The following is a 26,877-nucleotide window of genomic DNA, read 5'->3' on the forward strand; positions in this document are numbered from 1 at the left end:
ATAATCTAAAGGGGCATGGTCACGGATCAATTTTTTTTTTATTAATCGTCGAGTTCTTAGTGAAATACAGAGCTCACAATTCTTTGTTATGTAAACAAAGCTCAAGTCATGTTTTTGTTTACATTTTTTAATTTTTTAGGTCTAGACACCTAAAATGAAGGTTTAAAATGCTAGCAACTGTTTATTTATTTTCAAAATCAGCAGTTAGAAAAATCAGTATGAAAAAGCCTTTTTATGAAATATTGAACCAATGTAAACAATAACATGGCCTTGTTCACATAACAGAGAAATGTCAGCTCTGTATCTTGCTTATAACTCTACAATTGACACTTAAAGTTTATTTGATCATTAGAAATGCCTTACTAAAGCAAAGGCATAAAAAAAATTGACCAAAATCGTGACCATGCCCCTTTAAAACAAACTACCATATTCTCAATCGATCGTTGAATTTCAATTAAAACAAAACCAGGAAAGTCGAAAATATTTTTATTATTTGAATTGTTCTTTGCATTATTCGAACGATTGTCAAATATTTAGGATATTTTCTGGTAAAAAAAAATGAACTTAAATACCATTCTTTTACATTCTGGTCTGTGAATTCATAATATATTTACAAAACAATTTGCATGGTTTACATACATGATACATTTCATCAATCTTAATATTAAAATCTTAAAAGCTGCTTTTTTATTGATAAAAAATCTTGAGCACCCCAACCCCCGTTTATATAAATGAAGTTGACAAGAATATTAAACCGAAATTTTCAATTGCATGTACCATAACCAGTTGTTTCAATAATTTTCATAAAATTAAAATTCTTTGATGAATGAACATATCATATATTTTGTCAAGATGATTTTTTTTTTCATTCAAAGTTAAACATGTTTAGAATAGCAAAAATTACTAGAATATATATGCATCATAAATATTCAATTCATCAAGGTTCGTCGTCAAGGAAATTAAATTCTGCGGCCGCAGTCTCATTTGTACGAACGTTTCTGGCACTAACAGTGATCTCTGTTCCCCCAAACTGAAATTTTGCTTCAAATCCTCGCTCCAACCCGCCAGTAATGTCGGAAATGTCCATTTCCAAAGTTCCCAAAAGATTACAACCAGGTTCATCTGTGTACATCGGGTTCGGTTCTTTTGACGTGTAAACAGGGAATGATATGGTTGTTTGATCGGCATAAATTGGATGATAGACATGTTTTCCTTGATCTTCATTTAAAATCAGAACATCTCCCGCTTCAACGTGCTTGCTAAATATACAATGACATCTCTCTTTTCCATCTCTTTTATCCTTCGTTTTTCTTTTGGGGTCGTGTTTTTTCGGATCAAATAGTTCTGAACAACCTATTCCGTAGGTGAATTTTGCCACCCTAGATGCAACAACGCTTTGATCATGTCCAAACAACACGGCGCCTTTTAGAACAGCTAGTCCTGCTTCATGCGGAACCACCACTCGGCATTCTGGGAAAGCTTTTCTGACAGCATCTTGTAGTATTGCCGATTCAGAAAAGCCGCCAACCATTAGAATTACTTTTGTCCCTTTTACTTTTGGATTAGATAAAATCTCTCCAACGTGATCGACTATGTGTTTACAGGACGGAGTGAAAAAACTTTCAAACAATTCTCTATCCATTCGGATTTTGTCTCCTTCCCATTTCAATAATTTTGCGTACTTGGTATCCTTTGTTTTTTGTGAAATGCTTTTACTATTTTTCTTCTTAAAGTTTTCCGAAAATGTCGGTGAAATTTTCAAAGTGACCAGTTTTGTTTCTGATTTTTCACGTTTCTTTATTTCAAAATCTCTCAATACATCAATGTAATCCGCCGTGTTAAAACGACAATATTCCTCCATAAACTCCTCTCCGACTATGTCAATAAGCATCTGTTTGAAGGTTTTGTCCACCAATACACCGCCCCAGTCTCCCCCGCTGGCTCGACTCAGTTCGTGAAGTTTCCCTCCAGACTTCACCTCGTGTACAGTCATGTCAATGGTCCCACCTTCGCAAAAAAATAAATGATTTATAGAAATAAAAAGCAAAAAATATTTCGAAATTATCTTAGAGGACGAATCTATCTCTTATTATTACTAGTATTGTACGACGGTAATTATATGTTGCAGGCATGCGCATGAACATTCACAACACACGAATTTTATTTTATCAAATTAAAGAGTTTATGATAACATCCCTTTAGCAAATTTTATTTAGTTTTTGAAGAGTCGTTTTATTCTTACCTCCTGCGTCTAATACGAGATATCTCTGTCCAGGTGAAAACACGTTAATACTATCAGAACCATCCTCATATTTCGCCAACTGCAACTCTTTACAGAGGATAGATGCTGCCTCAGGCTCCAACGCGATCACTAATCTATTGCTGTCTATTCCTGCCTGGAAAAAACAAAACAATGAAAGCCAACTGATCAACGACCCCAAAGTTATTTGAAAATCATAAAAACATCAGGACATCACTTTAACCAAAATTCACCGCGCCAAATGAGAGATTGTCAATGAAACAATAATTTTTCTTGAAGGGAATTTCTATGTCAAATTATGGTAATGGTAAAACTATTTCAAAGGCTAAACATTACACTTATAACACACATGATAATTTATAAGTTCCCTACATTTTCGTCCAAAATGGGTTGTATAAATATTGTGAAAAAAAACAACCATGAAATCCAAAAATTTTGTTCGAATGATATTGTCGATTTTTTTCTCTTACCTCATGCAATATAATTTCATGGTTGAACAGAGTTCTAGATAATAAGAATACTTTAGAAATTGCAGTGTTACCTTTTCTGCTGCTTTTCTCATAAATTGTTTCGCCGGATCGTCCCAAATGGCCGGGACAGTCAGTACCCAATGTATATCCAAGTCTTTTATTGACGTGCCTCGATCTTTGTGCTCCTTCAGCAAGTGGTCTTTAAGATATTTAATTGCATGGGAAAATACGTCTACAGCTAGCATTTCTTTTCCTATTATGTCTGAAACTGTTGTCTTGGTAGAAAGTCTCTGAGAAAATAGATAATGATTTTTAAAATAAAGACCTAATTATCAGATAGACAAAAACCATGGTCATAAAGAAGTAAATTTTAAAATGTAAAGATATTAAAAAAAACTGTTTTAAAAAGAATTTAAGGTTTTGTATCGATCAAGGGGTTTTCAGGCAAGTTTACTGAGTTAATTATACAATTTATCCACTGATATTTAAATATCGCATGAAAACGTACTTCTCCTGATCGAAGTTTATCATACAGGATCATTTTGAATCTTCGGAAATAGTAGAAATCATCAGAAGCATCATCTTCAGCTAACTCAAGGTATTTCTTTTCAGCTTCGTAGCCAAACGCTAGAAAATTCATCTGTTCGTCTAGAAGTACAGTAGTAGGGGTCTTGTAAGAAATGAGAGTGGTGCTGCCTGAATGCCAATGAGGGCAATATATTTTAATTGGATTTTGCCTCGTTGAATATGCGTAGCCAGAATAGGTTGTTCCAAAGTCGATTGCACATACAAACAACTTTTCTGACGCAACAACTGGTCTGTTGTCGTCTCTTGCAATTACCGGTCTGTTGTCGTCAGAAACAGCTACTGGCCTGTTGTTGTCAGAAACAGCTACTGGCCTGTTGTTGTCAGAAACAGCTACTGGCCTGTTGTTGTCTGACACAGCTACAGGCCTGTTGTCTGAGGCGATAACTGGTCTGTTGTTGTCAGACACGGCAACTGGTCTGTTGTCTCCCTTCTTTGGTAACCTCGACATTTTGGTTTATATGTTGGTATTTTAGTCCATCTCTACTTTTGTTCTTCTCTTTAGTGAATAATCTGCGAGTTAATAAACTATTTATTTGTCTGTGCAAAATATGACATAATCATCTAGAAAGAATGAAAGTAGCAGCGCAACGCTAAATACACGTATAATACTCGTTTTAAAATATGCAATATTTTTTACTTTCGTTTTAGCCAATTCTGTAATTACTAAGATTTGAAGAGACTATTGTCCCAGTCAGACCAAACGACACAACATATAAAATAAAAATAATTAATTTATGTGCTTACTAGGAAGTCCAAACTTCTGAGGTGGTTTTTTCCTCACTGGGGCTTGGTGTATTTTGGACTCGGTTGTCACACATTAATTTTGCTACCTGGTATACCGTGTTTATATCCACGTGACAGGAAGTGCAGAAAATACGGTACGCGAAATCGATCTTGATTAATATACCTTTATTAATGTACCTTTAAAATCGCACGAAAACTAAGAGCAGACCTAGGTATTTTCGTATGGGAGCCAGTGTATCAATATGCGACACTTTATATGCAAGTTATTGAATAATGATGCGTGTTACCGATTGTGAATCTTTTACACCTCATTAATCGTAAACCAGGTAAGCTGTTTGCAGTGTCATAGCTGATGGTCTAGATCTGTAGCTCCCGGTTTAAAAAAAAAATCGTCCATAGATGGGAGCTACAGTTCCATGTTAAAAAGTTGCAATTTTACTGCGCATCAAAAATTGCGCTAGATTTGAACTGATTCGTATTATTTCCACACAAATTATGCGGATCGAATTTTTTTTTAGTATTTTTCAATTCTTCAGGCAATTTACTCCTGATATCGTTACTTTACTTATTTCAGACTTTTTCTTTAAAAAAAAACACTCTTACCTACCTCAAAAAATAAATTAAATTTCGTTAATTCGTGGCCAGAGTTGTTTTTAACATTTAATCAACGCAATTTGTTGTGACTGAAATGGCTCAGTTGTAAAAGCACCACGCTAGATACTTGGTCTAGGTATCTTATATAACTAGACTTTTAAGGTTGTAGGTTTAATACAACCAAAACGTAAGGCAATACTTTTTTCTTATCGTAGTATAATTAAAAATTCTGCTTTTGCAAACTTGTATTATAACGCAATTAAATAGATTTGAATGGAAAAATTAAATTTGAAATTATTTGTTATGACTTAACCAAATGGTCATTTATCGTCTTCAAATAACCTTAAGTTTTGGTGGTATCGAATTCACAACCTAACTAGTTACATAAGGGCTACAAAATGATGTAATATTAAATATATATTTGCACGCCTTATCCACCTATCTAACGTTTTGTATATACAAATCAGTATATCTTCAAATCAAACTAGGGTGATTTACTGTTCCTTACAGCAAAAGCTTAAGATTAATAATCCCCCAAAAAATATCATATAAGCCATTATATTTAAGCTCATGCCATAAACACCTTGGACATTAATACAAATACACCAAATGTAGACAAAAAAGGTAATATCATGGCTAAAAATTTGATAAAGCAACATGCAGGCATTGATAAGATAAATACAGAGCTTCTCACTGGCAAGGAAAACTAGTACTATACATCTGCTATTTTGATAAACATCTACAAAAGATATGGGAATCAGAGAGGACAACAACATTCTGGAAAACAGATCTTATCGTTAAAGTACTTAAAAGGAGACCTCTCTAATTGCAACAACTATAGAGATACATGTATAATGCTGTTCTCGGTCACCATAACACCCGAATATAATCTCCAATGAATTGCTGTATATAGAAAATAATATCATCCCACTATCCCAGTTTCACGGTACGTAAGAGAAAATGAAAGTGGATAGAACGTGTTTGTAGAATGCACCTAAACTCCGTCCTAAAGGTAACAATGAATTGGACACCAACTGAAAGGAGAAAGAGAGGAAGACCAAACGTGACCTGAAGGAGATCAGCAGAAAGAAAAAATGAAAGGTAACAAATATTTTGGCATGGGGACAGGTCCAGAGATGGACCCAAAACAGACCAACATAGACGTCTCTGGGGGATGTCTTATAATCTGTAATATATGTTCTGACCAGCACAAAGAGGACTAGGTGATAATAGCTAGAGTTCATAATGTTCTCATTTAAAGAAAAGTTGAATCTTCACCTGGCTCCTCGAAACTTTAATACATGTTTTATTTGCCATACTTTATTTTTCTACTGCAACGGGTAAAGAGACTCGCATATTGTTTCTCATTCCGTTTTTAATATATCATATTGGGGTCTATCTGCATTGTTTTTGTAGTTTTGTTAACGACTTACTTTTTAACTCTTTTTCAAGTGTTTAATTTTTCTTTATTTTGAAATCTCTCTATAAGAAATGTTAGACTAGTACTTGGTATTCATGAAAATATATCTGTCTATATTAATTTGCATCGGTTGAATGTCTAGTCCACTACTGCACATTCAATCACGTTTTCACATAGGCCTTTTTTTTCACAGATTATCTCGATTTCTTACTTTTGATTTTGAGTAACAGTTACTCTTAACATGTACTTTTCTTTTTTATGATTTTGTTGTATATTAAACAGTGTAGCGCAAGGCATGTAAAGTATAAGTTCAAGTCATCGGAAGTTTTACGAATACACATGTACTTAACTACAACATAGTTACCGCACGATTTCTTGAGAAAGTGTTTGAGCAAACCTTTTGGGGGAAAAGGGGTATTTGCATTGGAGGATTTATGTTACCATTTTCAGTACTATATAATAGTATCGTTTTCTTTCTATCACAGTACATCGTAGTATTTCTGGTGTACACCCTGACACACCATTCACTCTTTTTACTGACCAGTGCACATATCAGTCTCCAAGAGTAAATCTCTCATTGATAGTGGATACGATAATTTATTGGAGAAAAAAACTAGTATTCAATAGATAACTAAATAGAAAAACACCATTATTTAAATAATTATTAATAAACAAGTACGTGAAAAAATGCATATTTAAGCTTTTTAGTTGATACATTTTAAACTTTAATTATTCTCTTTCATCATTCCTTCTCGATGTTGAATGAAATAAAAATAAAGAGTAAAAACAACAAAATGTGTTAGCATTTCACAACCACGTTCACTCTGTTCGCATTCTTGCATAATGGTCAAAATTAAACAAGTTTTGCAATTGACAAAAAATCAAAATCAAGGTTCGTCACTTAGAAAATTGAATTCTGCGCGCGCAGATTTGTTTGTACGAACGTTTCTAGCACTAACATTGATCTCTGTTCCTCCAAACTGAAGTTTTGCTTCAAATTCCCGCTCCAACCCGCCAGTAATGTCGGAAATGTCCATTTTTAAGGTTCCCAAAAGCTTACAACCGGGTTCATCAGTGTACGTTGGATTCGCAGCTTCAGACGTATACACGGGAAATGAAATGGCTTTCTGGTCGGCATGTATTGGATAATACGAATGTTTCCCTTGCTCTTCATTCAGATAAAGAATATCTCCTGTCTGAACGTGCTTGCTGAATATACAATTACATCTTAATTTGCCATCTTTTTTATCTTTCGTTTTTCTTTTAGAGTCATGTTTTTTTGGATCAAAAAGTTCCGAACATTCTATTCCATATGTGAATTTTGCAACTCTAGAAGCAACAACGCTTGGGTCATGTCCAAACAGCACGGCACCTTTTAGAACAGCTAGTCCTGCTTCATGCGGAACAACCACTCGGCATTCAGGGAAGGCTTTTCTGACAGCATCTTGTACTATTACCGATTCAGAGAAGCCACCAACCATTAAAATGATTTTAGTTCCTTTAACTTTTTGTTCAGAGAGTACTTTTTTTACATGACTTACAATTTCCTCACAAGATGGATTAAAGAAACTCTGAAATAGGACTTTATCCATTCGCATTTTGTCTCCTGCCCATTTCAGTAATTTTCCATAACGTGTTTCTTTTGTTCTTTGTGAAATATTCAAACCAATTTGTTCTCCGTATTTCTCCAAAAAAGTCGCTGAAATTGCCAAATTCATTTTTCCAGTTTGTGATTTTTCATCTAGTTTTTGGCGTTTCTTCATTTCAAAACCTCTAAACAAATCAATATAATCCGCAGTATTAAAATGGCAAAATCTTTCCATGAACTCCTCTCCGACTATGTCAATAAGCATTTGTTTGAAGTTCTTGTCCACCAATACACCGCCCCAGTCTCCCCCACTGGCTCGACTCAGTTCGTGAAGTTTCCCTCCATCTTTCACCTCGTGAACTGTCATGTCAATAGTCCCACCTAGACAACAAAACCAAAAAAACAAGTACATTGTATACGATAAAAAGTATAAACACACCTTGAATACAACGAAGAGTTTAAATTTTGGTCTCGGGTTTAACCAAATTTAATACTTGGTTAATTGCAACAAAAAACAGAGAGCTTCAATATCAACTAGGTCCATCTGGAGTTATAAAGAATATTGTAGTCCAGCAAATATTTTAGGTTTCAATTCATTACACGAAGACTCCCAAAATATTGTTGAAGTTATTTTTACCCCCGGCATCCAAGACAAGGTATCTCTGTCCAGGAGAAAACACGTTAATGTTATCGGATCCACCCTCAAACTTCTCCACCGGTAACTCCTTGCAGAAGATGGACGCCGCCTCCGGTTCCAACGCGATCACTAGTCGGTTGCTGTCTATTCCTGCCTGAAAATAGAACGAAATGAGATAAAGGCTTGCAATACTATAGTATACTTTAACAAATGTAAACTCGGGATTAATTTACATATTGCACATAGCAGAAAATTGTTAATGTTCAAAAAAAGCTCTATCTTGTAGTAAAATATTCATTCTTGTATCTACTTATTCAACTGATTTCACCTATTCGAATAGGTGACATCAGAGACAAGATGATTTATGTCGCTGGTGACATTACCTAATCAATAAGTGATATTAACTACTAGGATTTAATTACGTGACATAACCTTATTGAATTTTTTCGTAGAGTTACGGACCCGCAGCTAGTATACAATAAAACATTAAAAATGGAATCCTTTGCTTCGTCGTGCGGTAAATTTATTTGTAAGCCATTGTCTTAAGCAATGTATCTATTATATTTTAATGACATCGGTCTTCGAATTTAGGTTGTATCACCGATTCAAAACTAATGGGTGTTGTAATAAATTCAAAACGATTGATATTACTTACTCGAATATGTACATGTAGCAATGGCATCGGAAGCAAATTGAAAGTGTGGGGGGGGGGGGGGGGGGACTCGACTAATCCTAAAAAATATTGAAGAAAAAAACCTAATTCCCAAAATCATCAAAACCCTAATCCGTGGGGAGGGGGGGGGGGTATACCTATACTTTCAAAAGAAAAAATCTTACCTACCAAAGTTTTATTTCTCAAAACATGAAAATCCTAATCCGGGGGGGGGGGGGGGGGGGACCTATTAAACCAATAAAAAAAATCTTACCTACCAAAATATTTCTTTTCCAAAATCATGAAATTCCTAATCCGGGGGGGGGGGGGGGGTGAACCCTCTATTCTGCTATGTGCCTAATGGTTACGTTTAACTTTGCAAAAAACTTAAATAAAGTGTGGGGGGGGGGGGCTTGCCCCCCCCCCCCCCCCTACCCCCGGTTCCGACGCCTTTATGCAGTATAACCTTTTCAAATAGGCGATATCAGTAAATGACAAATACTTTTAAAACGGCATTTTATAAAAACGATTCCTACGCGTATCGTCTTCACATTGGATATATTTAAGGAACAAGGAATCATTCTTTGAGTATTATGAGGTGATAATTTCGGTCGGGGCCAGGCGTGAACAAATCCAATGATAGATAACAGATTTGATCACACCCAACCGAAACTATCACTTCATGACATTAGAAGAATGATTCCTTATATTTCTATAATTTTCAGGAATTGTACAATTTAATATTTGAATTATTGGACTGTGTATTACAAAATCGATACGTAGTGTTATCAAAGAATATTTACATTCAGTGTATATTTCCCCTTATGTTTGCATTGAAACTCTGCAACGTTCAATTTTCTATATTTCCATCTACCAAGTATTATTCCCTCTATTTCTTACGGAAACTTAAGTTAATTTATAGCTCTATAGAAACAGCCAGGCTGAATCTACACGCCCCGTTTATCTATTGGTCGAAATTTACACCGGCTGAAACTGACAAGAAAGTGACAGAACTAAAAATGACAAGCCCTGTTAATCGATTGGTCGAGACCTACGACTACCTATGAAAAATCACGGACTGCACGAAATAATCATGATGATGTCAGACTCAAAGTCTCACAGAACTAACGCGGGTTATGTATTTTTTCTGCAATGACGCTACCTTCATATCCCGAATGAATCACCAAAGAAGGCATTTTATTGTTTAAATGCTAATTCATGCGCCGTGAGCACAAATATAAACGTCTCCAGGTCTTTGAGTATATTATTTTTGTAAGATTAAATGAAAATTTCAATCTTGCATAACCAATTTGATATGTACTTTTGAAAAACTAATATATATATATATATATATATATATATATAAATATATATATATATATATATATATATATATATATATATATATATATATATATTCTCCTTAATAAACAAGATTTTTCTCCAGTAAGTTTCTGGCACTATATTTTTTGTCGCGGAAGCAAACTTAATAACATATTGATATGGCTGTTCCGTGTATGTTTCATATCCCTGACTAAGAGCGTAAAAATGGCTTTATAGCAGCTTAAAAAATTATACATACAAATAGACATCAGTATGAAAATATAAATATATGCATTGAATGCTTAACAATGACACAGAAAAATGTAAATATTTTGATATCAAATTATGGAAATTTAGCGTCGTGTAATATATGTATTCCATTTGTCTCATTTGACTCTTACAATATATGAGCATCATATACTTTCAAAGTGACAATAGTTCGTATTTAAAAAAGATGTGATAATTATATGAACAGTTAGAAGAGCATGCAAGAAAACACGATAGAATTAAGAGAATAATAATGTCGTACTGAATTTACCTTTTCTGCAGCTTTTCTCATGAACTGTTTCGCCGGATCATCCCAAATTGCCGGAACGGTCAGCACCCAATTTATATCTGAGTCTACTATTGCGGTGCCCCGATTTTTATGTTCATTGATCATATGATCCTTTAGATATTTGATGGCATGAGAAAAAATATCCACCGCAGGTAATTCTTTTCCATAGATATCTGCAACTGTTGTTTTGGTAGAAAGTCTCTGGAAAAATATTGAACACTTAAAAAAAAACCCTCACAATAAAAACAAACAACAACAACAACAAAATAGTAATAAAGACGTTCAAATACAGAATATTACTTGTATTGAGTAAGATCATACTTCTTTTCCATCTCTCAGTTTATCGTAGAGAATCATTTTGAATCTTCGAAAATAGTATAAATTATTAGCCTCTTCTTCTTCTGCAAATTCCAAAAACTTTGTTTCAGCATCAAAGCCAAATGCTATGAAATTCTTCTTTGCGTCTAAAAGCACGGTAGTTGGAGCTTTGTGGGATATGAGAGTGGTACAAGTACTCGCTGAATTCCAATTTGGACAGAATATATCCCCAACATCTTGCCTCGTGGAAGATGCGTAACCGGAATATGTTGTTCCAAAGTCGATAGCACATACAAACAACTTCAGCGCTGGGCGACTGTTGTCAGACACGGCAACTGGCCTGTTGTTCCCCCTAGACTGTGTTCCTGGTTTACTCGACATGTTGATACTATCGTTTTTATAACTTCATCTCATGATTTCAATGGAAGAGCTGGGGATACCAAAAGGAGCTTGGCTACGAGTTAACATAAGAGAAATGTTACACATTATTATGTCATCTATAGAAAGCTAACTATTTAACATAATCCAACTATTATTAATTTATTAATTTACTTTCGTTTTGAAAATTGTTAAAAATTATTTATATAATACCTGTTTTACTAAATCTATGCGGTACAACAGATGAATGTACTTACTGAGAAATCATCGCCCTGTGGTTGGTTCTTACACTCCTGGCGAGAGAATGTCTTTTACCCTTTCGTCACAAACTTAAAAACAGTTGTACCTTTATTTACTTTCGTTTTGAAAAACACCTTTGAAAGGTGTTGTTAACTATTTATGTGACACCCGCTTAATTGAATCTAGACAACACAATATATGATTTTACTGACAAAAAAAATCAATGCTTTGTGGGTTGTTTTTTTTTTCTTCCTTCAAAAAATGAATTGTTCGATTTAGTTAAACAATGTACACGTACCATATTTAATGCACTGTAAGAAACGTGACTTATTAAGTTATGTGCAGTAGTCTGATATTCTAGCTTTTGTGTGTTAGCGTATGCGTAAACATTTACAAAGTAAAAGACACAAATAATACATTATGAACTGAGGCATGAAGAATTGTAAGAAAACTAAGACATATTTTGTAATGTGTTTTACTATTGATTACTACGCACTTTATAAACCATATTATAATCACCAAACATTTTAATTCAAAGTAATATACAAATCTATTTTCTTTCATCCATATAAACTCGGTTATATAGACTAATTACGTTTCGATTACTCGCAATATAATCTACGAGTATTCAACTTTGAAACAACATTATTGGTTTCAGGAAATTGAATAATAAAAGCTGTTTCTTTTGAAGGGTGGCAAATGATAAACTGAAAAACTTCTGATAAAGAAAATCAAATCTGTACATTGTTAGGTAAATGTGGATGCAATCTAACTTCAAAATTTTAAAGTTCAAATATACCTTCATTCAGAAAAAAGGTCTGAAATTTAGAGAGTTAACAAATTTGTTTTTTTTTTAATTTGATTATTGCAAAAAACTGCAAAAATCAAGTTAGAATATCATTCATACAGTGACGTATATAAAGAAAGATATCTCAGAAGTGCTTTTAAGCAGTTGAGAGAGAGAGAGAGAGAGAGAGAGAGAGAGAGAGAGAGAGAGAGGCTTCAATGAGTAACCTATATCTTATATCTTTTTTATATAAAAACATTTTGGGCGCCAACTATATACGTTTTACGAAGTGTGAAAAATTCACTTTTGTATTTCAACCCGAAATTGTATTTCATTTCGTAAAACTTCGAAAATCATAATCCTGTCAAACAACAGTTTGTTGCAAGGGTAAGTAGTTCGCACTGTATTGAAGTTCGTAGTATTATAAGCACGCTTTTTGCTTGAGCGGTAATTTAAAACTTAAACTGGAAAATACATAATATTAGATCAAAATGAAAATTATTTACATCCATCTGGATGGTTATTGTTCGCCATGCAGTATTTTCTCCTTCCAAGAGTTATATTCCTTCTTTCATGAGGTATGAGCAAAGTAGCCAGATTTACTAAAACACGTATTCTACACTTTGTTACTTGTTTTGTAAGCAAAATAAATCAAAAGTGAATTAAATTTTTATGCATGTAATTTATTAACATTCATAATTGACAATTCAATACACCATTGACAAGTGTACATCGCAGCATACAACAAAACAAATGAATAATGCATGTGTATAGCACTTCATCTTATAACAAACACGCTGATTTAAAAAAAAAAAAAAATAAAAAGACATACACATGTACCGGTACATAAGAACAAATAAAAATAAAAAGAGTTCATTGTGCGTTTTGTCTTCTCACTTGCACTGAACACTACACACCATTTCATATAAAAGTTGACATATTTCAATGCGGTTAAAATGAAGCAAATATTATATCTATCACCTTAGCTGCATCAATGTAGGTAGGCTAATAATATGGGAACTTTGTTGATTTTAATATAATATTTTAAAAATTGGGAAAGTCTGACAATCATAATCAATTTTAATTAACAATTTTAGCATCAAACGTTCTCCCTGTTCCTGATGTTCTTACCACATGTTGTATGGCACATGGTCAATTATCGCAGTTCAGATAAAAACATTTGATACTTATTAAGAAGGAAATGTAATTCATTTTTTTTTTGTCAACCAAGAAATGAAGTAAGATGGGTTGTCAGGTTTGAATTTTGTAAATAAAAAACATGGCAGTCATTATCAGTATGATATTATTAGCTGTGTTCAAACACAAACTGTAAACATATCGTCCAACACCAATGCAGAAAAAATATGGCAATCAAACATCAAAAACAAATATAGTCTTTGGTTTTGGCTTAAAAAAACCAATAGGCACATATTGATGTAAACACAGTTTAAATACATTACATATTATACAACCTTGTGTAATTAATGGGATGAGTACACATTTATATATCACTTAGACATGCTTAATTTTATAAAACAGTAGCCTACAGTTCACATTATAAATAACAAAGAGAAGATATTAATTCATTTACTATGGTGCTAGAGATATCAATGACTTTGTATTCAAGAAAACCTCGTTATAATGTTAGAGATATCAATATCTTGGAGTCAAATCATAAACAATCAATCAATACAACATACAGAGCCAACTTTCCTCTGTCTAACATCATTTCAAAGGAGTTAAAACATTCATACAACCATGAACATGAATTATTGGTAATCGCTGTTTATCTTGGAATGCAAAATATTTCAAATCTGTGTTACATGATCATGAGATATCAACAGCTTCTACAAATATCTGACATCTTACATATAATTACTTAACACAGCAGTTGATCTACATTATGTTCTTATAAGCATACATTTATGAATGCATATATACATAAACATATAAAACATCACAGAGACAAAGCCACATTCATCAATTAAGGCACACTGACAATAAAGACAAATACCAAACTAGGTTTGAAACATTATAACATACCACACAACAATTTACACAAACAACCAGTGGAATGCAGACTAGTATATCATCAATGCTATATGTAGACTTAAATACAACAAAACAGAGTGGACTTTAATTGTGGTGTTAATATCATGAGGTATCTCTTGTTTTTGTCTTTTCTGACCACCAATATCATGTGACAATAATCTAATTACTAATATGCGTAATCTTTTATGGTTAAAATATCTGGATTTCAATATCACTTATAATATCAACATTACTTAAAATATCATTTCTAGATTAAATCAGAATTTGATTGTTGCATCAGAAAATATGAATTTTGAGCTGATTTATGAGTATTAATACATTTTCTATGAAAGATCTGTTGATAGCAAGCTTATATTTGTGCTACACTTCTGTGAAGTCCCCATTAGTGTCAATTTTCACCACAACCTTGCGGGGCCCCGAAGAGACCACCGTCATCGTACTGTCTGGTGTGGGTGGGGGTGAGGAATCCTTCCTCTTTTTTCGGATAATGAAAACCAGCAGTATAAGAGTAAGACACAGTAACACCGCTATTCCTACGAGTATTGGAATGAGTGAGGACCTCTCTCCTCCCTTGTCCTCAGAAACCTCGGATATTCCCGCTGTGGTGTCTTCTTCTTGATGTTCCTCTGTGAGGACAATTCTAATCATGTTTGTGCCCTTTCCAGCCACACCCAACGCCTGCATGACATCTGGAGACCTCCTTTGTCTCTTTTGCCATGGGAAGGATGCATCCTCCCCGGGCAAGGAATGATACGGTACAACCCTGTCGTCTATGGAATTTGGTGAGAGTAAATTGTAAATGACGTGGATGAACCAAAGTCTGTCTGGGTCACTCTGTTGTTAAAAAAAACAAAAACAAAACACCTATATAATAAGTTTGACAACTTTTTAGATCAGTTACAAGTATATAATTGAACAATTCTGACCTCAAACAATGGCTCTGTATCAATGACAAAGCCATCAGCCCCAGGTTGCTTTATCAACGTCAGGGCACCTTCATCTTCAGCCAATTTAGCCGTCAAGGGAACTCCATTCAAATCTCTGTCGACTGTAAAAGGAGCCAAGCGGTCCTGAAAAAAACCCAGTAAAATATGAACCTGTTCTCCCTTTTTAAATCTACAGGGCACAGGTACAATGAATACTGTATACAGGGTTAATTTCACCCGGTGTAATTTTCTCCTTTTTACACTTGCAAGCAGTTTTGCCCCGTCTTGAATTCGCCCAGATGCAGTTGTGTTAAAAGATATATCATTTGCAACCAAGACTTCGCTCAATCTTAAATTCACCCTCTGACAACGAGGGCGAAAGGGGCGAAAAAATAAAACGGGGGCGAATATTTCCCTGTATACAGTATAAGCTGCATTTGGATACTTACAATAACTTTAACCTGGTATTCTAGATTTTCTGACTTGGACAGACAGCCATACTGCCCATTTTGAGGGTCGTATGTTGGAATGTATCCATCCTTGCCCGAGCACAGGAACACCTTCTCCAGCGAGATCTTCACATGATCTCCCATCGTCTCCACAGCATTCATGTCTATACGCCCATAAATTTTCTCCCCTTCAAGAGCATTGAAAATACATGCGATCAGTAAATATTAATTATGAGTCAGTTTCAAAAACTGGTGGCTTTAATTTATATCAAATCAAAAAATTAATCAGTTGTAAATATTTTACTTAATAAACTCTTTTATTTTGAAATTTATGAGGTTGCTTCTGTGAGATCATTATCTAGCATTCAAATTTTCTTCAGACAGTCACAATAGTCAACTGCATATTATATAATTATATTATTAATAATGATGTATTTTGAAATTACCAGGAGCAAAAGAGGATCCAAGTTTATGTCCGTATTTCAATGGTTTCTCTGAGATCCACTGGTCTCTCTTCCTTGTTAGGCTGAGGTCTGTATTGAGTGTGTACTCAACAGGTACAGGGTTACTGATTTGTTGGAACTGGATCGGGAGGGAGAAAGAAATTGGGGACTCAGGATGGCAGGGAGTGTCCAAGGTGTAGGCCTCGTACACAGGTGTGAGGCAGGGAATCAGTGTGATGTTGTATATACCTGTATAGTCGTCAAGCTGTTTAAGAAAAGAAAGTCACGTTCAGTATTCATAATGGCACAATATTATATTTCATTAAACAGATATTGAAATTCTAAATATCAAGTGTCATACTTGTATATCAAAAGTAAATAATAATGTATAAATAAATACAATATTACCCGGTAAGTAAATTTTCCTTTTGTCAAATTCACACATATAAGAGGATACAATTAGAAATTTTAATCATATTTTTTGGAATGCCGGGTATTTGTTTTTAGCAAGCCCCTGGCAATATTTTATGAGATAAAAGTATTTCCTTACTGCAGTATCTGACTCAAATTGCCAGTGCTGTTCTGGCTGACTGAATGTGGAGTCCCCCCCGAGGAGTTGGAGGGACAGACCTAATCCTGGGCGGTCAGGAGACGTCACAGACGAGGAGGTGAGACCTAATATAACACAAATATATCACTAAATTCATACTAAGATGTCAACTGTAAAAAAAAAACCTGCAAATAAACCTCTTTTAAAGTGACACAACTAAAACATGATATGATTACTGGTACATTCCTAAATTGTGCAAACTCAGAGCACAATGAAGTAAAGATATACCCATTATTTAAAAACTTGTGAACTATTAACCAAAAACTATATATATGTTAAATTTATGATGTCATATTTCTAAACTAAGGGCATTTGGATCAAAATGAAAATTTTGAGCAATTTCGGAGATATATCTGTACAGAACAAAGAATTACAGTAAATATGATTACTTTAAGGGGGCCATTTTAGACCGTTATCATATACAGTCCTTTGCCATGAATGTATGAATGGATACCTTGAAAGGTGGAATGCTGCATAACAAATTTTCCATTAAAATGAGCTCTGGTAGTAAAAGACACATGAAGTCTGCCATCTTTGAGAACTCTCATTGCTGACAGATACAAATTTCCTGAATATGCAAAGAAAAAATATTTAACGAATGCATGCAATACATATCAAACAATAATTTGATACAATTAATCTAAAATATTTGGTGTGTCTTATTTCAGACATTTAGAAAATAATGAAAAGTAAGCAACATATAAATGTACCTTTAAGGTCTACTTTTGAAGGGGACACAATGCCATTTCTCCACATGATGCCTGTATTGTACACGAAGGTGAGGGGTAGGTTTATCTGGTGATCCTGGTGGAACCACGCCCCTGGGACAGAGGGGGAATACCGCACATAGGACACAAAGAGCCAGACATCCAAAGTAATGGCAGACATCGTGGAGGAGATGGACTGTAATGACAGGAAATATATCGGTATTCATTGGGCAATTTGTGAGGAAGACATACATATACACTGGGTAACATTTTTATGGCAAACTGCCAGAAAAACAAATTTGGATTCTAACAGTCAAAGAATTTGAAGGAGTGAAACTTACTTCACCATAAGCAGAAAGTCATTGTAAGAATTAAGTTTTACCCTATTTGATTGTATTATGCAATGCATACCTGTCCATCAGACCTGATGTGACCTCCACATTTGGACAAGAGTTCTGACATATCAAAGTAGCCTGTGATGTCCCAAACACAGGACTCTAGGTCCAAATTCCTGTCAAAAATTATTCAAGCAAATTGATAAAGTAAATTCAAATGTACCTGTACATGTAACGAGCAATTTCTGAACAATATTTTCTTGTTTGATTTATGTTAGAGTAGTATATAAAGGATGCAATTCATCGATCTTAGTCACCTATAAAATCTCAGCGTGCGGGCTGTGCGTAACTCCACGTCATGTTGGTAAGGCTCAGAATCTCTTGGCGTATTCCTGTGGCGTGTGGCATTCGAAGTGAACCCTCCCTGGTGTTCTGTGGCGTCCAGTAAATTAGAACACTGGTGCTGAGCCACCCTCAGGCTGCTGGGGGTCAGGATATAGTCAAAGTTGGATGGCTGGTATGTGGAAACCACTGGTAGGAGCCCGTCATTGTGAGGAATAGTGACAGATATCTTTACTTTGTTGGGGTGATCTGTGCTTTTAGGTCCTTAAAATATAAAGTTTTTACATTCATAGAACCATCTTTATTTTCCTTCACAGTCTGATTACCTAATTAAAAAATACTTTTATATCAAATGTTTAATCAATTATTTCAGACATTAAAATTTGGTTTTCAAAATGTGGTTTAGAAATTTAAATAGACATTAAGAAATAATTAAATAATTGCTTGAATTAATAAACATTTTAAAAATGTACAACATATAGTTTCATTGAACCTTGGTATCTGATGGTTGCCTGGTAGGGACTGTTCCCAAAAACTCCATTTTCTTTAGGCATGCAGATTCCATTTTCAGAATCAATAGTAACTGGCTCACTGTCCACTTCCTTGCCTGGGTGACCCTGGGAGTTGAAGGCTCGGGCAATACATTGTACTCTGCTTCCTGTTAGAGAAAGTCAATAATTTCTCTAAAATCTTTTTCAAATATTCATACTTTACTACCAAATCTTAAATTGCATTTACAACTTTTTAAAAAAAATTAATTACCAAAACCACTGTACCAAGACTACAGGAAACAAAAATATATCATTTGTACAATTCATCAAAATTTAATTTGTTATAAATTTTTATTTCTCTCCTCCATAATACCTGCAGTAAAGTATATGCTGTCAAGAGTAATCCCAGTTGAGGATGCAAAGAAGGTGGTAGATTTAATGTCCTCCAGTGGATAGGTCACTCCACTCTTGTGTGTTGGAGCAGCCACTTTCCAACGGAACCGTGTGGCATCATCATTAATTCCAAGGCTTCTGCAGATCTGAGACAATTCTGCATACTTAGGATGCTTTGGATTACATGCCTAGTATATATAAGAAGAAAATTTCAAATTAAGGTGTTTAAAGGGTGAGAGTTAGATCAGCAACAGTTTTCCAGCTGGTTTTAATAGATTTCCATAGCTTCAATTAGAATCAGTACAATACTTTTCTTATGCTGAAGATTTAAATACATTAAAATACACAAACTTATCCAGGTATAAATTTCAAAATAAATTTAGCACATGTATATGATTTAATTAGAACAACTGCTTACCGTGACACAGATGACAGGGTATCCATTGATTGGATTGCTCTCCGCAGTGGCAGCTTGGTCATAGTCACGAAGTGACACCACGAGCGGTTTAAGTGGGAACACCACATCTGCCAGGCGGTTTTTCTCCTCTATCACCACCTGAGCTCTGTCATTACGCTGTAAAAATGGGCAAAACTTTCATAAATCTAATGTTTGATAACTGCCTAGCTCTGTAATATCAATGTCAAAAGATGTAAAACTTTAATAATGTTCAATGCTTAATTATAATGCTATATTTTAATACTTAAGCTTTACTGTAACTGCAAAACATCAACAATATTTATTTAATATTATCCAAATATATTCCATTTTCTAAAACATGTAATGTAAAAAATTTATCATATGAATGTAAAATAAGGATCTAAATAAAAAATTTTGTAATGTTTTCTTACTTTGCTTCTTTAAATCAAAACCTCTCCTTAAAACATATTACCTTAACTTCTGCTATTAGATTTCGGTCTTGTCCAAGATGAACAGTAAAAACTTCACTTATCTCCCTTGCAGCATCATACAGAATAGAAATCTCCATGTGTATGGTAGTCATACCAGGATTAAACAAAAGTTCTATAAAAACAAAAACAAACAAGTTTATAAATCCATCTTCTGTATAGAATTATGGAATTAAAAACAATCATAAATCCATTTTCTGTACAATATTATGGAATTAAAAACAATCAATTAAAATTCCTAAATTCATTTTCTGTTTACCAGGAAATACTTAGGATTAAAAACAATCAATTAAAATACCTAAATTCATTTTCTGTTTACCAGGTAATACTTAGGATTAAAAAAAAAAATCAATTAAAATTCATAAATCCATCTTCTATATATTATGGGACTGATATCAATGTATGAAGAGTTGTGTGTAATTATTACCATTAGCAACCGGATCATAATCAGTCCCACTGACCGCTGAACCATCCTTGGTGTGGAACAGAACCCTGGATACACCAGAGGTGTCCCCAAGCCTTAACACTGGAATCAGCACCTTGGACACATCCCCGGGAAGCAAGGGCTCATTAACAAAATATCTTGGCCGAGAAAATTTGATAATGGGTTCTACAAGAAGAAAATGCTTCAGATTTTTACCAGGTGAAAATTTCATACTATGTTTTTCTTAGTTTAAGAATAAGATATTTGAGTGTGCATTATTGGTTATTTCATTTTTTATGTACTGTTAAAAATGTTGAAAAGCTATGGATAGAACAAGTATCTTACTGTCTGAATCATCATTAATCCTGACTAATGTTGAGTTCATTCCTCCAATTTTAGCTAATCCAGCTGCTTGGCTCTCTGGATTACCTAGCACAAGCCTAAATACCTCTGGATTTGGCTCGAAAGTGTTGTCATTCACAATATACACTCGGCATCTCTTCTGTTTTTCACCTGTAACAACACAATAGGAATGTAATTGTAGGAACTGAACAGCAATCCAATCCATACAATGGTTGTTACTCTGCACAAATACAAGAATGCTGTCAAGTATTTCAATTATATAACTGGATTTCCTTTTTCTTAATTTACACTGATGTTTAAAAGATACAAAGACCATTTGTCAATGATTCTGGTTAATCATAAGTTAATAAAAATTTATTTGATTTGTAACAATATCAAATTTTTGCCAGAAATGAATTTGAAAAGATCATTTTTTTTTTAAATTCAATCGGTAGAATATCAAAATTGACTCCAATTAAAATGTCAACCTCGTTCAAAATGGACTCTCGAGCTGTCACTGTCCATTCTTTCAATGAAGTCCTGAGTGACCTTGGCTGTGGACTGCCTGGTGTAGCATCTGACACTGGAGTCATGGGTTAGGTCCCCTGACCTCACAATACGGGCCTCCACGAAACCCTTCTCCTCATTCACAAAGTACTCCGAATCCTCAAACTCCATGGAGGGAACTGAAAAGATTTACAAATCAAGTGAAAATCTATGTTTGTACTACATTTTGTTTTTATATATCTGAATCTTATCATAAAATCAAAACCGTTCATCTTATACTTATGCAAAATAAAATAAATTTGAGAACTTATGTACATTTTTCTCATCCATAAGACATGGTCTTAACATTTTAAAATGAAAACACATGGGACAATAAATACAGTGGCACTTCATCACCTCCAATATATTCTATTGGTTTACAATAGATGACAGGTGTAAAATAAATATATATTTGAGGGTAACCCCTACCATCTGATACACTGTCGTTGATGTAAATCATGGCTTTGTCTGGTGACCCCAGTAACCCTCCAATTGTAGACTTCAACACAATCTGGAAGTGCTCGACCCCTTCCAGATGGGGTCGGCCCAGGTCATCAAGGATCTGGATTGATATTGTGTTTAAGGTAACACCCGGAGCAAAGTCCAGGATCTTATTGACTGCAATATAGTCCAGACCAACTGAAATAAATAAAATACATCATTTTACAAATTAATGCATTTACTGTTTACTCTCCTAATAATAAAAAATTCAGAAAACTTGAACACATCTTTCAGCAAAAGTTCAAAAACTGATTTTTTTTCTTTTGGAGTTGTGTTTACAACCAAACTTTGAAATCTTTTATCAGGTCAGATGTTTAATCTCTGGGTTTCTTTTATTTTTTTAATTTCACACAGTTTTTCTGTCAGACTGTTTTCCTGTCAGACTCCAGGTTGGTCAGTTAACACGATGGTATGAACTTCTCACCTACTGTGTAACATACAACTGTCGGCCAGTCTATCTCCCTCTTCATGATAACTATCTCCCAATTTGATATATTTCAACCCAATTAACTCTTTTTTATTCTTCAATACAATTCAAGCTTAGCTGCTGACCTTGAGCTGATTTGGGATTGGTCATGCGTGAGCGAATGGTCACACTGGACGGTTTGGAGAGGTCTGTCCCGGTTCGCCGGATCCCCACCTTTAGCTGCTGCTCGCTCTCATCAACCATGTATTCAGATCTCTCAAATGAAAACTGGGGCTCTGAATTAAGATTGACAAAATTCATCAAGATAATGCTTTAAAATTCATTCAAAATAAATTAGTCTAGAACAAAATTATATTTCAATGAAGAATGGGAGGATTTTATGTATTTATCTGCCAAAAATGTAACAAAATTGTAATGTACATGTTTCCAATTATTTTATTAATTTGAAGACCATAATCAATATATTTGTGACACTCACTAGTTTTTCAAACCATATGACTAAGCATGGCTTTGTAAGTGGCAATTAGTTTTTCTTGCTCATATATTATGTTCATTAAAATTGTATGAAAGGGTGGAAATTGAAAGTATTTCCTCTCAATAACCTTTGAATTTGCACGTAAACATATTTCTAACACAGTTTTAAGTACCAAGGAATAAAAAGCAAGCACAAATAGAAAGAGCAGTTCAGACTGGATGAAGTGGTAGTTACATAATATAAGTACATTTCTTCACCAAGCTCCTAATGACATTTGAATGCTAGTGTTACCAATTAAATGCAAGATTTTTTCTTCCATTTTCTCTTCCCTTGTAATTAAGTTTTGTGTTCTTGTTTATTTTTTTCTAACAAGACTGACAAAGATACCAAACATTTCATCTCTACGTTCCCTTGTCATACAAAAATCTCTTCATCCGGAGAAAGATGAAATAAAAGATCTCCTGCGTTATCTAAGGTCAAATTAAACAAGGGAGAAAACTGCGACTGATCCCGATAAATCCCAGAAGCAGACGACAGTTCTCTCAGTGAATTGTCAGCTGTTCGTCTCTCACACAAATTACCATCACAGCTGCAGACTGATGGCTCCCAGCCATTGTCACAGATAACCTCTATCTCAATTCTTATTTTCTATCATTTTCTTGGATAAACTTTTTACCAACTTGCCATTCACAGTAATTTTTCGGAATTCTTTTATTTGTAACCACTGTGGCTAATCGCTGCCCCCTAACAGCAGGGTGCAAATGAATTTTTGTCTGCAAGCAGTTCTTTTATTATACTAATAAATAATCTTTTTTTTTTTTCATTTTTATGACCGTTAAAGCAAAAAAATATAATATCAGAACTGTCTTAATTACCTCAACATGAATCGACTCCTCTCCAAGGTTTTCAACATACACCAACTTTATGATTTTTTAAACAATTATGAGAACAATTTTTCAAATTTTATCTCGATGCTTTACAGCAGTTGACTCATGCCTCCACATAAGTAAGCAATTTTAAAAGTCATAAAAATATGCTATAAGTAATACAATACCCGTTAAAAGTCACAACTGTGGGAGATAAATATTTCTTATCTCTATATATTTTGAAGTTTTCTATTTCATCTTGCCAATACATATAGCAATTCAAAAGATAATTTCACTGGTTTGCACTTGAAGAAATATTCTTTAATTGCGGAATACAGCCCTAACCACTAAGACTTCTCCTCCATGAGCACTGAGCCAAGAAAATTTATAGAACTAGGTTCTGATCTGCTTGTCAAGACTACTTCATTTCAAAAAGCAGCAAACGGCAGATATAACACTAGAAAAAAGAAAAGTCAGGAATTCAGCGGAGATAGCTTTGTCAATTCTGCCTGACAAGCTTTTTTGTTTTCCTCTCTAACAACAGGCAATGCTCACCCAGACCATCCCACATTGTGAATACAACAAAAACAAAGGATAAGGAGAATATTGGAAAAACATATGTATCTTCTCTTTGGATTTTTTCCCCCTCTCTATTATATATACAAGATCTTCGCAATTCTTACAAAAATATACAAAAAGACAGAATCAAAAAAAGCTGTCCTTGGAATCACACAAGAAGCAGTTCATTTTCTGTTTTAATGAATAACTTTTCTCACCTCAGGTGGTCATAACATTTGTTTAACAGAGTTCTTCTCTGTGGTTTATCAAGTCATGAATCACACCCGCGAGGTGAGAGGGGAGCAGCAGATGGGATATGTGATTTCTGGGATCCCCCCATCAATCTGACACCTTGATTTTCTCCACTGTTTGCCCTATCTCATCTCTTCTCTGCCCATGACTGACCACACACTAATAAATGGTTATCTTGTCCCCTCAAAACCTGAATCCTTTATCTATGGCAGTTGGCATTCAGGGTTAATAAGAAATTAATTTCCAATGATAAAATATCAAATCCTTCCAAAAATCGGATAATTTGCATGGGGAAATTTTTCATATGCAGGTGTTGGAAGATATTTCAGAAATAATTATGGGCTAAAAATACATCTCTGAACCTTAATATTTCTAGGGACAAAATATCCACCCTTTTCCCTGTAGTGCTACAGTCAGTTAAATTAATGTCAAGTTGGAACCCACCATCCATGAATATCGTTTATCTAAAGTAGCATAATCCATGAATATCCCTTATCCAAAGTAATGAAACTGACAAGCCCATTCAAATGGGACCCTTATAATTGTCTAAACAATACAGTAGATGCTGTGTCATTTAATTAGTGCTATATGAAGTGTTGGGTTGAGTGCATATGCAGCACAGATGTTATTACACTCAGGGGCATTATTTAATGTATCCAAATCAGCTAAACAGGTCGGGACATTTATCAAAACATCTTGGGGGGTTTCCTGCAATTCAGCCAAACCTTGTAATAAATATGATGAGTAATATAATCTTTAATCTCTCGTTCTCTGCCTCTCGTTTTCTTTCTCTCTCTTCTAGTTCTCTCTTTTTATTACATACATCTCTCTATAATATTTTTTGTTGTGAAATAAAATTTGCAAATTTGCAATCTATACTGAGAAATTCACCTGATTTTAAAACTTGGCTTTAACTCAGGCATTTTGCATGATTACACTGTCATTTTTTGGAGCATCAGATTCTATGTCAAGCTAAAAATATTCCTCTTTGATAGGTTTTTTTACTTTCTCTTAATCCTTTCCAAAAGAGAGATAAGGACAGAAGAAGAATAAACAAAACCCAAAGCATGACATTACCCGTATAATTCAATAATTGCTTTATCGTTTTACAATCCTCAAGATCAAGCTCACTCAAAAACTGCAGCAACACAGATTAAATTCTTTCTACAGTTATTTAACATTTGAAAAATATGGGACAAAAAAAAACATGTGTCATGAATTTAAAGGAAATCAACTGGGGCATGGAAAAGTGGTCCCAACCCAATTTCTGACACACAGCAGACATCATTTGAAAATTGCAAGAAAACTTGCATTTTATAACAGTAAAAACTTTCATCTAACTTTTTTTTTCTTAAAAAAAAAAATCAAAGATTCAAACAAACTGTAGTTCTAATATCAAGGCTCTAACACAAAGTACTTACCATCTTTTGAATCTGCTTCTATGAAGATAATGGTTTCATTTTTAACTCCAATCAGTCCACCCATGACGTCTGTCAAAACAACCTTGAAACTTTCCTCCGCCTCATAAAGAGAGTCATCAATGATGGTCACCCTGCAGAGTCTGTCCCGTTCCTGGGGACCAAACCTGACCACGCTGCGCTGATCAAAGGGTCGGCTGAAGAAGTCCGACCCAGACAAAATATGTCCTGGTGGTGATCCCACTGCCGTACCTTCATAAAAGTGAACACAAAATCAAATGTTTTCTTTTGTTTAAACCAATCATTAAGCATCAGACTATTTGATCTAAGGAGGCTGGATGCTAAACAAATTGCCCACAAAATCCACATATCAGTATTAAATGACTAATTCTTCTGGCTATAAAATATCATTATGCAAAAATAAATATTTTGCTTTCAATTTCAATGAAATACGGATATTTTACTTCATTTTGATACACAGCTGCTTTTTCCCGCAAACGTCTAAAATTGTCAAGACCATCTAGCGTTTTAATTAAGTTAATGACACATATAATTTTCAAAGCCTTCTATGACATACATTTCTTTAAAGAGGAATACTATTGTATCAATTAAATTCATTGATAAGTACATGTAAGTGTTGCTACTTCTGTTCGTACCTGAAACGGATCCACAAATAACGGTGAGTTCATTTCGTAAATCGCCAGATGTCCGGCGAACAGGGACAAAGATTTCTCCAATGTTTTCAGCAACGCGTCTCTCTTGCCACATCATTTCCACCACTGGTTCTTTAATAAGATATTAAATGTCACTTTCTGTACAGTGTAATTTTAATTGAGCAATAAAAAGTTGAAAAATTAGT

General features: G+C 34.3%; 3 protein-coding genes across 4 annotated transcripts in view; all 3 read right to left on the reverse strand.

Moving 5' to 3' along the window:
- Positions 1-815: 815 nt before the first annotated feature.
- On the reverse strand, positions 816-4,192 carry LOC105331266 (heat shock 70 kDa protein 12B). Of its 2 annotated transcripts, none has more exons than XM_034444889.2 (5): positions 4,063-4,192; positions 3,239-3,828; positions 2,802-3,020; positions 2,243-2,396; positions 816-2,007 (listed from the first exon to the last, which is right to left on the reverse strand). In XM_034444889.2, exons 2-5 carry the CDS (start codon positions 3,764-3,766, stop codon positions 938-940), a joined length of 1,971 nt encoding a protein of 656 aa, XP_034300780.1. In that variant the 5' UTR covers positions 3,767-3,828; positions 4,063-4,192; the 3' UTR covers positions 816-937. The 2 variants fall into 2 exon arrangements, with proteins under 2 accessions (XP_034300780.1, XP_034300781.1); XM_034444890.2 differs by having other exon boundaries at positions 3,239-3,814; positions 4,063-4,181.
- A 2,572-nt stretch (positions 4,193-6,764) lies between these two features.
- LOC105331268 (heat shock 70 kDa protein 12B) lies at positions 6,765-11,973 on the reverse strand. Its single transcript, XM_066075033.1, has 5 exons — positions 11,786-11,973; positions 11,154-11,604; positions 10,815-11,033; positions 8,302-8,455; positions 6,765-8,045 (listed from the first exon to the last, which is right to left on the reverse strand). Exons 2-5 carry the CDS (start codon positions 11,529-11,531, stop codon positions 6,964-6,966), a joined length of 1,833 nt encoding a protein of 610 aa, XP_065931105.1. The 5' UTR covers positions 11,532-11,604; positions 11,786-11,973; the 3' UTR covers positions 6,765-6,963.
- Positions 11,974-13,217: 1,244 nt separating this feature from the next.
- The window catches only part of LOC105325224 (extracellular matrix protein 3), a 29,892-nt gene continuing 16,232 nt past the window's right edge, over positions 13,218-26,877 (reverse strand). The window contains exons 6-25 of the mRNA XM_011424683.4: positions 26,675-26,803; positions 26,022-26,270; positions 22,575-22,724; positions 21,951-22,160; positions 21,464-21,661; positions 20,979-21,146; positions 20,637-20,819; positions 20,194-20,324; positions 19,722-19,877; positions 19,284-19,491; positions 18,913-19,077; positions 18,395-18,683; positions 18,154-18,253; positions 17,746-17,938; positions 17,490-17,603; positions 16,976-17,100; positions 16,429-16,690; positions 15,983-16,170; positions 15,534-15,677; positions 13,218-15,441 (exon numbers count right to left, since the gene is read on the reverse strand). Of these exons, the coding sequence (XP_011422985.3) occupies positions 14,968-15,441; positions 15,534-15,677; positions 15,983-16,170; positions 16,429-16,690; positions 16,976-17,100; positions 17,490-17,603; positions 17,746-17,938; positions 18,154-18,253; positions 18,395-18,683; positions 18,913-19,077; positions 19,284-19,491; positions 19,722-19,877; positions 20,194-20,324; positions 20,637-20,819; positions 20,979-21,146; positions 21,464-21,661; positions 21,951-22,160; positions 22,575-22,724; positions 26,022-26,270; positions 26,675-26,803 (3,836 nt within the window). The 3' untranslated portion in view covers positions 13,218-14,967. The remainder of the gene's footprint in view (positions 15,442-15,533; positions 15,678-15,982; positions 16,171-16,428; positions 16,691-16,975; positions 17,101-17,489; positions 17,604-17,745; positions 17,939-18,153; positions 18,254-18,394; positions 18,684-18,912; positions 19,078-19,283; positions 19,492-19,721; positions 19,878-20,193; positions 20,325-20,636; positions 20,820-20,978; positions 21,147-21,463; positions 21,662-21,950; positions 22,161-22,574; positions 22,725-26,021; positions 26,271-26,674; positions 26,804-26,877) is intronic.

Source organism: Magallana gigas, chromosome 2 (genome assembly GCF_963853765.1).
Source record: "Magallana gigas chromosome 2, xbMagGiga1.1, whole genome shotgun sequence".
In the NCBI taxonomy this organism is placed as follows: domain Eukaryota; kingdom Metazoa; phylum Mollusca; class Bivalvia; order Ostreida; family Ostreidae; genus Magallana; species Magallana gigas.